At 49.8% G+C, this 14331-nt stretch overlaps 1 protein-coding gene across 2 annotated transcripts in view; it reads right to left on the reverse strand.

Moving 5' to 3' along the window:
- The window catches only part of PTPN21 (protein tyrosine phosphatase non-receptor type 21), a 78271-nt gene extending 64816 nt beyond the window's left edge, over positions 1-13455 (reverse strand). Inside the window, exons 1-2 of one of the 2 annotated variants that reach the window (XM_061429637.1) lie at positions 13211-13451; positions 8381-8758 (exon numbers count right to left, since the gene is read on the reverse strand). In XM_061429637.1, the coding sequence (XP_061285621.1) occupies positions 8381-8560 (180 nt within the window). In that variant the 5' untranslated portion in view covers positions 8561-8758; positions 13211-13451. Of the gene's footprint in view, positions 1-8380; positions 8759-13210 lie in introns of both variants that reach the window. The other variant, XM_061429638.1, reaches the window with a different exon arrangement.
- Between the last annotated feature and the right edge of the window lie 876 nt (positions 13456-14331).

Consider the following 14331-nt stretch of genomic DNA (forward strand, 5'->3'; position numbering starts at 1 on the left):
CACTGATTCAGCAACCACGCACTGTGGGGTGGTGGTGGTGGTGTTCCCTCGGTCACGTCTGACTCTCTGCGACCCCACTGAGTGTAGCCCACCAAGCCCCTCCGTCCATGGGGTTTCCCAGGCAACAATTCTAGAATGGGTTGCCGTCCCCTTCTCCAGGGGATGTTTCCAACCCAGGGATGGAACCTGCTGTCTCCTGCGCTGAAGGTGGGTCCTCTACCGCTGAGCCCCTGGGGAAGCCCACAGTAGGAGGCCCAGGCGCCACTTCAGACGCTGGTGATACAACAGGCCTACTATGACGGAGGTTACATACCAAGGAGAAAAACCTGGCTCGTGTGTGATGCATTTCAAATACAATTTTCTGAACATCTGTGATAAATCAGAACAAAGTAACCAAATATCAAATTATAATTTTAAATGAGAGGCCATAGTGAGAACTTCTAAGTTTTGCTAGACTTTAACTTTTTCAATAAAGTGCTTCAGAGATAACCTTAGGGGTGCTTAGTAGCCATTTGAAAACTGTTATTTGGAAAAGTTATGTATATATGCTCTACATGCAGAAAACAATGGGGATCCTTGTTCCCTCTACACAAAATATTCACAAACAGCTGAAAGAAAACTGCCCTCTAAAACTTAAGCTATAAAACTAACACATTATGTATCATAGCAGAAGCATGAAAACGTTATCTTCAAAAGCTTTCCAGGTTTGTTTTTTTTCTCTTTTGGCCGTGCCACGGGGCTTGTGGGATCCCAGTTCCCTGACCAGGATCCAACCCAGACCTAGCAATGAGTCTTAACCACTGGACCACCGGGGAAGTCCCCAGAAGGCTTCCAGGATTTTTAAAATGTCCTGTTTTCCTAACGGGAGATCTAAAAACTTAAAAACTCCAACCAAATGCAAATTTAAACTGAATAAGAACATTAAGATAAAGACAGACATGCTATAAAAGAAATTACATTTCCCCTGCTCTGCCGTGTGAGGACACAGTGAGATACCAGGAAGCCTCCAGCCAAAGAGGAGGGCTCTCAGTGGAGCCTGACCAGGCGACAGCTTGACCTTTGATCCCCAGCCTCCAGAAGGGTGAGAGATCACTCTCTGTGGTTATGGGCCACGCCATGTGTGATATTTCGTTAGAGCAGCCTCAGTGGACTAAGACATACACCAAGAAGGAAAGTAGCTGGATCATATGAATGTGAGGTACCGTGAGGGGGGTGGGAGGTAGAAACCAGTTCTGCTGGGTCCTCCGAAGCTCCATAAACTGCGACCCCAGGCACAGGCCCCGGGCACAGGGTGCCTAGTGAGTTTCGATGAATGTGTATCAACGAATGAAGACACACACACACACATAACGATTAAAAGCATATGGAGCAAGGGCAGTCTGCTGAGCAAGAAGCTGCAGACAGGGAGCGTCCCCGGTGGCTCGGCGATCGAGAATCTGCCTGCAGGTGCAGGAAACACGGGAGGACAGCTGAGCCGGGAGGACGCCACATACCAGAGCGGCTGAGCCGCGCCACAGCCCTCGGGCCTGAGCTCCAGAGCCCAGGAGCCGCAACCACCGGGCCCGCACGCCCGGGGCCCGCGCTCCGCAGCAGGAGAAGCCACCGCAAGCGGGGAGAAGCCTGGACCAGCGGGAGGGGGGGGCCCTACGCGCCACACTAGAGGAAAAAACAAACCCACATGCAGGAACGAAGACCCAGCATAGCCGAGATAATAAATGAATTAAAATTTTTAAGAAAATAAATAATATTTTGCAATGAATCTAATTAAAACCCAGGAGAGCACAATTAAAATGTGATTATCAAATGTAATATAAGCTTTTAAAGAATTCCTGAAGAAAGACATGCCTTAGAGAAAAAATATAAACCTTAAGTCAAAATTTCATTTTTGTTTGCTTGTTTGTTTAAATCCTAGAGGTTAGTTTGAGAGCAAGAGGGAAGAAACAGAGAAGTAAAGACCTACTGAAGCTCTGTTTGTGGGCAGTGACGCTGTACAAATTAATTACCCCTGGCAGGAAAACAGAGGTTCCAATATACCTGCTAAATTACAGTGCTTTACTAAACTTCTGTTTAATAAGGTAAGAAGTGCCATTACCAGTGGCCACTTTCCTTATTTGTACTATCGATATAAGAACATTTTATAAACAAACATGTATTCTCTTAGTAAAAGGAAGAAGCAAAGACACTTATAAAAGAAAGAACGGAGTTCGTTTGAAGAGGTCGGTCAGCATAGCGTGGAAATGGGAGTCACAACACCGACAACGGTGCCACAGAGCAACACTTGGAGTCTCCTAAACACCAGGGGCTCTGCTGAGTTTTCTAGCTCAGACTGTATCCTCACAACCCGTCACAGAGGCAACAGTATCAGCCCCAGCTCACAGATGCAAAGCCACTGGGCTTGGGAATTAAGAAACTGGCCCAAGAGCGCACATCTGGTAGGTGGCAACACTGGGACCAAACCCAGGCATTTCCAAGCAGCTGGCCAATGTCTCACCAGTCGCTGACCAGGCCGGCCTTCTCAAGAGGCCAACAGAGGCAGCGCCGGCCCGGACGGCCCAGACAGGACGCCGCGACTGTCCCGGGGGCACGGCCGCTGCCCGTGGGAAGACACACGTGAGGCTTTCCGCGCAACTTCCCCTGATTCCACGCTCACCAAGCCATGTCCGGTTTGCTCTGACTCCCAGCGGCCTGCCTACGGGGGCACACACACTCAGAGCCCTCATCATAATTCACGATCAGATACCGGAATTCTGTATCTCATCGTACATGACTGCACTTGCATCCTGGTTTTACAAATTCCCAATGAGCTGGGGTGACACAGGGCTTACTCTCTGAAGCACGTCTAGGTCTGACCATCTCACTCTAGACTGCAACATCCTTTCAGACACACTGCCCCGTGGGTGACACACTCTTGTCTCACACCTCCATCAAACCTTGGTAACACACACTTTCACAATTCCCCTTAAATTCTGTAAAAACTTTGACAGCCTCTCTTTAAACAGTGTTATGAAACTCAACAACATGCAAGGAATTTCAACAGCTCTGAGAGGCTGTTGCTATCCCGAACAGCAATGTTTTCCTGCAGCAATCCGCCCCCCACCTCATTTTAAAAAGCCACTTTTCACACCTCAAATACAGTGGGTTCAGAAAAAAGTTGACAACGCACGTTAACTATATTGGATATAAATATACTAACCTTTTAGGTTTTAGTTCCTTAATGTACTATCAAATATCTCACATGGTCAAAAAAAAAAAAACTATGAAGACTGACAAACATCATTTAATCACACATTCAGCTTAAGAAATAAAATACTACCCTACAGTTGAAGCTGCCAGGTATAGCGTTATAATGGTATTACTGTATAGCCCTTGTAACTGTCATAATAGAAAAAAAGAAAAGTGAAAGTCACGTCCAGCTCTTTGCGACCCCATGGAATAGTCCATGGAATTCTCCAGGCCAGAATACTGGAGTGGGTAGCCATTCCCTTCTCCCGGGGATCTTCCCAACCCAGGGAACAAACTCAGGTCTCCCACACTGCAGGTGGATTCTTTACCAGCTGAGCTACCAGGGAAGCCCAAGGATACTGGAGTGGGTAGCCTATCCCTTCTCCAGCAGATATTCCTGACCCAGGAATCGAACCGGGTCTCCTACATTGCAGGTGGATTCACAATAGAAATGAAATGATATTCAACTATCAAAGAAAGTAAAGATTTATGCTACCAGCTTAAATTTGGGCAGTAGCAAAATCTTATCAGCCAAATCTACATGCTATGATTCTAGCTTTCTTGACGGGAGACTAGTGCAAGATAACAAACCATTATCTCTTGACTGAATCTCATGAGTGATGTATGGACACAAAATAAGAACAGCCGCTGCCCTGACTCAGATGATTTCTCAACAGTCATTGGGTAGGATTAGGCCTGGGCCTAAGCCACCTGTTTATATCCTACAGAGCACAGCTTCTGAAGCTTTGAAAAGTTTGCTATACAAACTAACTTTCTGACCATGACTGTACTAAAATGTTGGAAATGGTGGGACAGCCCATCCGGGGGCAAGACATTTTCTAGGGGTCACACCTGTTCCCACCTAGAGCACTCTTCCTTTCTGTTAAAAAATCACTCTCATCATATACCCACAGCTGGATGAAGCTGCTCGTTTCTGAGTCTGATAATCGCAAATAAGGGATGGCAACTTCTCTGGGCTTCCTGACTAACAGAGAAGCAAAGCAATGCCTGTGGGTTCAGTTCAACCTGTGCTTATAAGGACTTTTCAGGTCTTAACATATTAACCAGAGTTAATTTATTGTAACTAATAAATTAACCACAGTTCTTCAAGAAATTGACTCTACTGGTTATAGGCAGACCAGGTGCATGAGAAAGAAACCACAGGGGAAAAAAAACAAACAAAATAGGAAAAATGGGTGAAGGGAACAAAAGAGACGGGACTAAACAAACGCAAGCAGGCAGGACCAGTCACTGAGGCGGGCTCTTCTGGATCACTTTCCCCTTCTTGGGCCGCTGCACTTCCTTTCCTTCTAAGGTTCCTCTCACCTGAGCTCCGGACCCGCGTATGCTCTGCCTGTTCAGCATCTCCAACTGGGGCGGGAAGCTCAGCGCGTTGGAGGTGAGCGGCCCACACGCCTCCGCCAACTCCCCTCCGGCCTGCTCTTCCTTCTGCGTTTCTTCCCTTGGGGGGGGGATCCCCACCATTTACCAGAAACCTTAGGATCCACCTAGACCCTGGCCAGTCCCTCCGCACCTGACAGGTAGATCCCCAAGATCTCCAGACTCGGCTCACTCCTCCTCAGCCCCATCCAGATCCAAGTGACTGCTATCTGCACCACAACCGCTCTTTTCAAATCATTTTCTCCAAAAAAAAAAAAAAAATCATTTTCTCCAGATGCGGCACGGCTTCGTAAAAACAATCACGCCACGTGCGTGTTTAAAAAACTCTTCACTGGGACATCCCTGGCAGTCCAGGGGTGAAGACTCTATGCTTCTACTGCAGGGGGGCACGGGTTTGATTCCTGGTCTGGGAACTAAGATCCTGCATGCCTCGCAGTGTGGCCAAAAAAAAAAAAAAAAATCAATTTTTTTTAATAAAGTTAAAAAATAAAAACTCTTCACTAACTTCCTAATTTGCAGGACAAGCCCCAAACCATAAGAACCCCGCACTGGGGGGGCCCTGGTCTGCAGCGTTACCTCTGCCTCCCCAGGTGCCAGGCAGATTACCTGCCTCGTATCTCTGGCCATGTGGGGCCAGTCTTTTCCAGCCCCTGACTGACCACCCCACCCCATCTTTCGGGGCCCAGCTCAGACATCACTCACCCCAGGAAGCCCTCCCTCCGCTGCCTCTCCCTAACGTCCACAGTGCCTCCTGCTTCCTTCATCATCGCGTGCCTCATGCCTGTCTCTTACCGGTACTAACGCCAGGCTGAGCTCCTGGTACCTATATGTGCTGCTCAGTCGCTCAGTCGTGTCCGACTCTTTGTGACCCCATGGACTGCAGCAGGCCAGGTTTCCCTGTCCTTCACCACCTCCCAGAGTTTGCTCAGACTCATGTCCATTGGAATTCCCCAGTGGTTCAGCTGGTCAAGAATCTGCCTGCAATGCAGGAGACCTGGGTTCAATCCCTGGGTTGGGAAGACCCCCTGGAGAACGGAACGCTACCCACTCTGGCATTTTGGCTTGGAGAATTCCATGGACAGAGGAGCCTGGAGGGCTACAGTCCATGGGGTCACAAAGAGTTAGACATGACTAAGTGACTTTCCCCTCCCTTTCGTGTCCATCGAGTAGATGATGCCATCCAACCACCTCATCCTCTGTTGTCCCCTTCTTCTTCTGCCCTCCATCTTTCCCAGCATCAGGGTCTTTTTCAATGTGCCTGGCCCTTAATAATTGTCTTTAATACTGACTGATGCAATGATGGGATGCTCACCAGGGGCACAGTTTATCTATTCTTGACTTTTCATAAACTATAGATCAGCAGGATTTCCCAGTCAAGACTATAACATAGGCATTTAAGTGAAATAACTAGCTTTTCCATCTTTCTCTTACCCTAGAAACAGGCAGCCAAAGACCAGAAGAGACCTGGGTTTAATTAGAGCCCTTTTCTTCACAGGCCTTACATAGCATTTTAAATGCAAGACATTATGTGGATGCTTGAGGATGCCACAACTTCCTTCAGACTGGGTTTAGGGCTTTTCCAGGAAAATCCTATGATTGCTGTAACAGACTATAGTTATCGGAGCTATCGCTTTACATGCACATTAAATCACACAGTCATTCCGAGCGTTAGCATCACTGTTACCCCGTGGTTCAGATGAGGAAACCAGAGCTCAGACAGGTCACATTCCTCACCTAAGGTTAAACAACTAAACTGATGCAGAAACCACAAATGCAAACCGAAACATGTCTCTCAAAATCTGGCTTGACCTGTGGAAAACAAAGGGCTTCCCTTGGTGGCTCAGATGGTAAAGAACCTGTCTGCCAATGCAGGAGACGTAAGAGACTAGGGCTCGATCCCTGGGTTGGGAAGATCCCCTAGAGGAGGGCATGGCAACCCACTCCAGTCTTCTTGCCTGGAGAATCTCATGGACAGAGGAACCTAGCTGGCTACAGTCCAAAAGGTCGAGGTCACAAAGAGTTGGACACTATTTAAGTGGCTAAGCACGCAGGAATGCACGAGCAGAAGAGTCACTGAATGCTGAACAAATGAACGAACGTGGCTACTAAATCAGGATGACCCATGTGGGGTCAATACTAGAAGGTCAGAACTACTTGGACACTCCAAAATGCATTCCTTTTTTCTTTTTTTTTTTTTAAGTGGCTTAAAACAACTATTTTATCTTGCTCACAGTTCTGTGGGTCAAGAATTTGGGCAGGACTTGCCTAGGTGTCTGCCAGATGCCTGGGGGCTGAAAGGACCCATTTCCAAGATGGCTTCTTCACGCAGATGCCAACACGCATTCCTGTTTCATTCTGGTTTACATTTTGGGAGAACATATATACATTTTCAAAACTCAGGCATTGTGGGGATATCCCTGGTGGTCCAGTGGCTAAGACTCCACACTCCCAACCCAGGGGTCCAGAGTTCCATCCCTGGTCAGGGAACTAGATCCCACACATGGCAGCTAGAAGATCGTGCCCGCCGCAACTAGGACCTGCTGCTGCTGCGTCGCTTCAGTCGTGTCCAACTGTGCCACCCCACAGACGGCAGCCCACCAGGCTCACCCGTCCCTGGGATCCTCCAGGCAAGAACACTGGAGTGGGTTGCCATTTCCTTCTCCGATGTATGAAAATCAAAAGTGAAAGTGAAGCCGCTCAGTCGTGTCTGATTCTTAGCGACCCCATGGACTGTAGCCCACCAGGATCCCCCATCCACGGGATTTTCCAGGCAAGAGTACTGGAGTGGGGTGCCATCGCCTTCTCCGCAACTAGGACCTGGCACAGCCAAATAAATAAATAAATGTGTAAGTATAAAAAAACAAACCTCATCTCAGTTCAGTTCAGTCCCTCAGCCATGTCCAACCCTTTGCGACCCCATGAACCGCAGCACGTCAGGCCTCCCTGTCCATCACCAACTCCCAGAGCTACTCAAACTCATGTCCACTGAGTCGGTGATGCCATCCAACCCTCTCCAGTTCTTTTAAGGGGCATCCCCAAGAAAAGCGCTCTTTGCTCTGTTTCATTCCCTCCTCACAGGGAGAGGGGCTCACAAGCTCAACTCAGGTTATCCTAGCGCCTGTGTGGCAAACCACTTCAGTGGTGTCTGACTCTTTTCAACCCATGGACTGTAGCCCTCCAGCCTCCTCTCTCCATGACATTCTCCAGGCAAGAACGCTGAAGTCGGTTGCCATGCCCTCCTCCAGGGGATCTTCCCCACCCAAGGCTGGAATCTAGGTCTCCTGCATTGCAGGAAGATTCTTTACCATCTGAGCCAGCAGGGAAGCCCCAGATTATCCTGGCCAGGGAGGTACTCTGAGAAGATACAGCCAGCGAGCATTTATAGTAGCTTGGAAGGAAGGAGCAAAATTCGGCTGGAGAAGGCAATGGCACCCCACTCCAGTACTCTTGCCTGGTAAATCCCATGGATGGAGAAGCCTGGTAGGCTGCAGTCCATGGGGTCGCTAAGAGTCGGACACGACTGAGCGACTTCCCTTTCACTTTTTACTTTCATGCATTGGAGAAGGAAATGGCAACCCACTCCAGTGTTCTTGCCTGGAGAATCCCAGGGACGGGGAGCCTGGTGGGCTGCCGTCTGTGGGGTCGCACAGAGTTGGACAAGACTGAAGCGACTTAGCAGCAGTAGCAGCAGCGGCCTGCAGTTTTATTTTTTTTGCGGGGGGCGGGGGGCGGGGGAGGGGGGGGAGGGGTGGCTTACCTCCCGCAACTCCAGTCTTTGGGCCACAGCCTCCAGGCTCTCCTGGCCAGTGCTCTCCACCGACAGCGTGAACTCTACAAACTCATTGTTGAGCAGCTGGATACGGGCAACTAGGCAGCTCTTGCTGGATACGGTGTAACGCCGCGTGCGTTTCAGTTTCAGTCCAAATGGTAGTGGCATCTTCTTCTCTCTTCAAGAGCTGGAGGGGTAAAAAGCGAACAGCACCGCCAGCAGTCCAAGGGTGGTGATGGCCAGAGAAGCGATCCCGTCCCGACAGGAAGAGCACTGCGGAGTCTCGGACTGCTCACCCAGAAGCTGCTGCCATCAAAAAGCAACCGAGTCTCCAAAGACCAGGTGATGGGAGCTCCCACGCCAGTGCTGGGGAGAGAGGGACGCTGGTTACAGGGGCGACAGCAACTCCGGCTTTGTTTTTAAAAATAAAAATCAATAAAAGCTGTATCTAAGGAATAAGCTTTATCTTCCCTCTGGGAAAAAAAAAAGGCCTTAGAAGGATCTGGGAGGGGCTGGAGAAGTTTCACAGCAGAGGTGTGTTAGGCCCCGGGTCAGACTCCACCCCTCATTCAATTCCACAAATAGTAGCCACCACGTGCGGCTACCTTCAGGATGAAACGAGACAAGGGCTGGCACTATAGCCCCAAATTTAGTAGCGATAATCAGTGGTCCTCTTTCCTAAAATTTTGGGGTTTTTTTCATAGTTAACTCTTTTTGGCTCCCCGATACTCCAACTGTATCTTTAGCCCTTAAGTGAGTTAATTGCCAAAAAAAAAAAAAACCTCCAAAAGAGCTGTGTTCAAGTCCCAATTAGGCAAATTAATGCCGAACCCGAATGGAATCATCCCGTCACATGTGGCAGCTGTGAGGTTCAAATGAGGTGAACACTTAACAGGCATGTGCAGAAGGTTTACAGATGTTTACGTCACCATTTCGATTTATTTATAAACAAACTGTAAAAGACTCGACACGCGCTGCTGACCGGATTACCAAGCAGACGCCTGTCAGCTCTGAGAAGCCCGGCCCTCGCCCGTCTCCGGGTGGGGACGCCTAGAGGCGGTGAGCCTTCCCCGAGGCGGCGCCACAGCCCTGAAGAGGAGCGGGACGAGGTTTAAAACTCCAACCCTAGATAAAGACGCGAGCACGGCGTTCAACGAGCCCGTGCGGCTAACAGCGCCGAGGGCTCCGACTCCTCGCTCCCGGAAGAGCGGGCGGCGTTGCCCGGGCAACCGGCGGCCTCGGAGGCGCCGGAACCCTCCGTCTGCCGCCGCGTTTCCGAACGGACGCTCCCGGAGGGAGGACAGGCTCGGGCTGACGCCGGAGGGAACGCTTAAAGGACCCGCCTAGAGCCCCCGCAGACAAGCGTGAGGTTTGAGCCGGGTCCCTTTACCTCAGAACTGCCCCCCCCCACACACACACACCCCCCAAACACGTGACGTAAAACTTTTTTAAGCACGCCAGTTGGTGCGTTAATTCCTGGGCGGAAGAAAACGGCCTTGAGCGGCAGCTTGGAACTTTGACACCGACAGGATTTTTTTTTTAATTCCCCCCCCGCAACAAGTCGACAAAATCGCAGATATGGCCAGAATCCCGGGACATCCCCCGCCCTCCGTCGTCTTCTGAACAGAGGCTGCCTCCGAGGACGCAGCCTTGGACTCGGTCGCAGCTGGTTACCCTGCGCCGCGGCCGGGAACCGCCGCGCGGAGGGCCAGCGTCACCCCCCGCGGACACGGAAGCCGGTCCTCGGGGGAAGCGGCGCTCTCTCGGCCTCACAGCGGGGCGGGCTGAGCCGGGGGCGACCCCAGACTCGCCCTCCTCGGTCTCGCCTCCCCCACTGCGCCTCAGCCCCAGAGGTGATGGGCTCTCAGGGCTGGGCCGGGGTTGGGGCGGGGGTGAGGAGAACCAGCGTTTAGCTCTTACACTAGGCTGTGGCAGACCTCACACTTTGTAATTCCATCTCACTGAAGTGTACTGCGCCTCTGAGGACAAGGCCTGGAGCGGGCCTTTAGGCGTGTGTGCTAAGTCGCTGCAGTCCAACAGTCCTGTTGGACCCTGCGACCCCAGGCACTGTAGCCTACCAGGCTCCTCTGTCCATGGGATGCTCCAGGCAAGAACACTGGAGTGGGTTGCCATTCCTTCTCCAGGGGAATCTTCCCGACCCAGGGATCGACCCCCCCTGTCTCTTAGTTCTGCCTGCATTAGTCAGGCGGGTTCTTTACCTCTAGCGCCACCGGGGAAGCCCCCAGTGGGCCTTGTGGAGACGTCTAGTGAAAGTCTCTCAGTCGTGTCCGACTCTTGGCGACCCCGTGGACTGTACATGGATTCTCCAGGCCACAGTACTGGAGTGGGTGGCCGTTCCTTCTCCCAGGGACTGAACCCAGGTCTCCCGCCTTGCAGGCGGATTCTTTACCAGCTGAGCCAGCAGGGAAGCCCTGCTGCTGCTGCTGCTGCGTCGCTTCAGTCATGTCCGACTCTCTGCGACCCCATAGACGGCAGCCCACCAGGCTCCCCCGTCCCTGGGATTCTCCAGGCAAGAACACTGGAGTGGGTTGCCATTTCCTTCTCCAATGCATGAAAGTGAAAAGTGAAAGTGAAGTCGCTCAGACTCTCGCGACCCCATGGACTGCAGCCCACCAGGCTCCTCCGTCCAAGGGATTTTCCAGGCAAGAGTACTGGAGTGGGATGCCATTAGCCTTCTCCGAGGGAAGCCCTACAGAAAGTCTAAAAGGAATCAATTGCTAAGCCGTCCTTGCTCTTAAGCAGATTACAAGCATGCTATAATTACATACATGGCTGTATCTCTAATAAGGACCCAACCACGACTTTCTGCTTTTGTTGTCTGGGTTTGGGTTTTGTTTGTTTGAGCTCTGGTTATCCACAGATAGCCAGAAAAATAAAAGTTAAAAACAGGAAATAGAGGGAAAAGGCCAGAAGAAGAAAGAAAACTAGAAGTGCATAAGCCACTGTGTTAATTTAACAGCATTTGCTGTGTACCTCTGGAAGGTAAAAGAACCTTATTAAGAAGGGAATAGAAAATAGATATTATGAAAAGACATGGGCTCCACCTGCAGTTTTCAGTGCTCTTGTTTGTGTCAGGGTATAAACCAAATAGCTCGTTGAGACAAAATGAAAAGTAAAAAAAAAAAAAAAAATCAAGAAGTGAGAACTTGAAATAATTAGCTTTCAACTAGAAAAATGCCTATGAGCCATGCATGTATAAATTTTAAAAGATTATAGATACCCTTATAGATAGATATGCTAAATACCCTATCAAGAGATAAGGTAATGAATTTAAATTTTACATACAAATTATGGTAACTGGAAACAGAACAGTTAAGTTGTACAGAGGAAAGATGAAAATTTGTATTGGGGATGTTCAAACATAGTATTCACTTCACTGCAAATATAGAATTACGCCTTGAAGGCAGTAGATATTACATTATATAATTATCAACTTAAGCTCTGATGAAGCAGAGTAAAACTTTGCTGTCCCTGAGTTTGAAATATTTTATTGCATCAAGGATAAAGACAAGCCAACGTTTTCTCTTTTTTATTTTGGTAGATGTTATATAAAAAGTAATTGAAAAAGTGGAAGGGTATGTGTGTGTGAAACAATTTACACAATTTTCAGTTATGTACAGTATTTGCTACCAAATATTGTCATAAAGTTACAAATGTTTGAATAGAGGAGTAGAAATTGAAGATGCTTTGGGGGGGTGTCTGTTTCAGGTGTAAAATAATATGAGATAATTTGAAAGGTAGCTGCGTCTGGAAGTCTAAACTGATTACTAAATAGACATTCATAATTAGCTTTTGCAGGAAAATACACTAAGATATTTTGTTTCTCTACAAGATCACTTTGTTTTGAAATTTAAAAAATAGGTATATATTAATCATGTTCAAGTATTCAAAAGGTAGACTGAGGTATTTATTCACTTTAATGTTTTTACATCCCCTCTCAGAGGCTTCTCAAATACACTTTTAAATTCTGAATCCTGTAGTTTTCTGCTTTGTTGCTAGAGTCCTCATTACGTGTAATTTTACTAATGATGCTTTCAAATAAAATAATCTCTAAAAGTGTATTATTCTTAGAATAATGAATAGATATATAGCATTAAATCCAACGCATATTTGTCCTGAACACATTTATGCGTAAAACTCGAGAATAAAATGTGCAGGAAACAACAGACAACTACTTTCAATATAAAATTTCTATCATATCCCAAAGTTAAAAAAAAAAAATCTGTCAGCAACCCTTAGGCATACAGCGGTTGTCACCTGGCGCACACGGAGTATTTTGAACCCGTTTGCGAGCATACGCTATTATAAGGCTTTCTCAGCAAAAAAGAAAATAAGACGGGCATGCCAAAAGCGGCCAGTCTAATCAGGATTTGCAGAAATCACAAGTCGGAATTTGCAGACCCAAGAATTCTTCCTTCCAGAGTAAACACTCTTTACTCCAAAAGCAAAACAAGCCATCACCACGAAACAGTCCTTCGTTCCTCTCCTTCTCGCCAAAGTTATCTGGCAAATCTCGCACTTAATATTCCGAGAGGCACAAACATACCTAAGACTTTTAAAGCCCCGATGCAGAATTAAGCCGCTCACAATCAACCGAGGAGCTCCGAATACAAGTTCAAGACCCCTCTGCAAATGCCTCAAGTGGAAGAGAGCCTGGAAGAGTTTTCTCTTTGTTACGCTCGTCCCTGCCTCGGGTCTGGGCAGCCGGGACGCGTCCTCCCCGGACTCGGGGGTGCCGGCTGGCGGACACAGCCCCGCGCTCAGCCCCCGTCTCTCCCCCGCGCCCCGCGCCCTCACCTGCTCCCGCCGCCGCATCCTCGGGGCCGTGCGACCCGCTCAGCGGCCCGTCCCGCGGGGCCCCGCCGCGCTGCCGCCGCAGCCGCTCCCGCACTCCAGCCCGCGCCGCGGCGCGCTCACGGGCCCCGCGCGCCTCGCTCCTGTCTCCCCGGCCCCGGCCCGCCGCGCATTCCCCCGCGCCGAGGGCGGAGGCCCGCAGCTGGGGCCAGCGGCGCCGCACGCAGAGGCCCGGCGCGGGCCGGGCAGCCGGAGGACGCGCGGCCGGAGCAGCGGGGCGGCCGGGCCCGGGCGTCCCTCCCCCGGGCCGGGCGGGCGGGCGGATCCGGAGAGGCGGCGGCGGCCCGTGACCTCAGAGGGCTGGAATGCGAGCGGGGGAGGCGCGGACAGCTGCGCCCGGCCGCGGGGAGGGGGCGCGCCGCTGCTTGTTTGAATCATATGACCGCTTATTTTAAGAGTTTCCAAATAAAGCGAGGCCTTAATAAAAATGAGAGGAGGGGGTAACATTTCGGTGCCAGGTAAAGGGTGTTATTCCCGCGTTACTAGGTGATCGGTAAAAGGGTATTATCGCCGGAGTTATTCGTTTACTCGTCTACATGTCTGAAAACTGTTCAAATAGTCTATTTCTTCTCCCTTGCTTTCGTCTAAGGGCATACTCCATAAAAAAAGGATTGATAACAGGGTGGGAAGGATTGGTATACGGGGTGGCAAAGTCCCCTTCCCCTAAAAAAGACTGTGTGTGAAAGTCGTTCAGTCGTGTCCAACTCCTTGCGACCCCATGGGCTGTAGCCCACCAGGCTCCTCTGTCCATGGGGTTCTCCAAGCAAAAATAGTGGAGTGGACTGCCATGCCTTTCTCCAAGGGGTCTTCCCAACCCAGGGACTGCGCCCCGGTTTCCCGCACTGCAGGCAGATTCTTTACAGTCTGAGTCACCGGGGAAGCCTCCAGAAAGATTGATATGCCTCAAATAACCTTTCGGTCTTGAGCAGAGCTGTATGTTCATGCGTCCAAAGTGGCGCTTTAAGGCTAGGCGAACTCCAGAGTCTAGTTGTCTGGGTTCGAATCTCAGCTGCCAACGCTAACTAGCTGGAGGACCTTTGCAAATTTCTTAACCTTCTGTGCCT

This window comes from Bos javanicus, chromosome 10, assembly GCF_032452875.1.
Source record: "Bos javanicus breed banteng chromosome 10, ARS-OSU_banteng_1.0, whole genome shotgun sequence".
NCBI classification, from domain to species: Eukaryota; Metazoa; Chordata; class Mammalia; order Artiodactyla; family Bovidae; genus Bos; species Bos javanicus.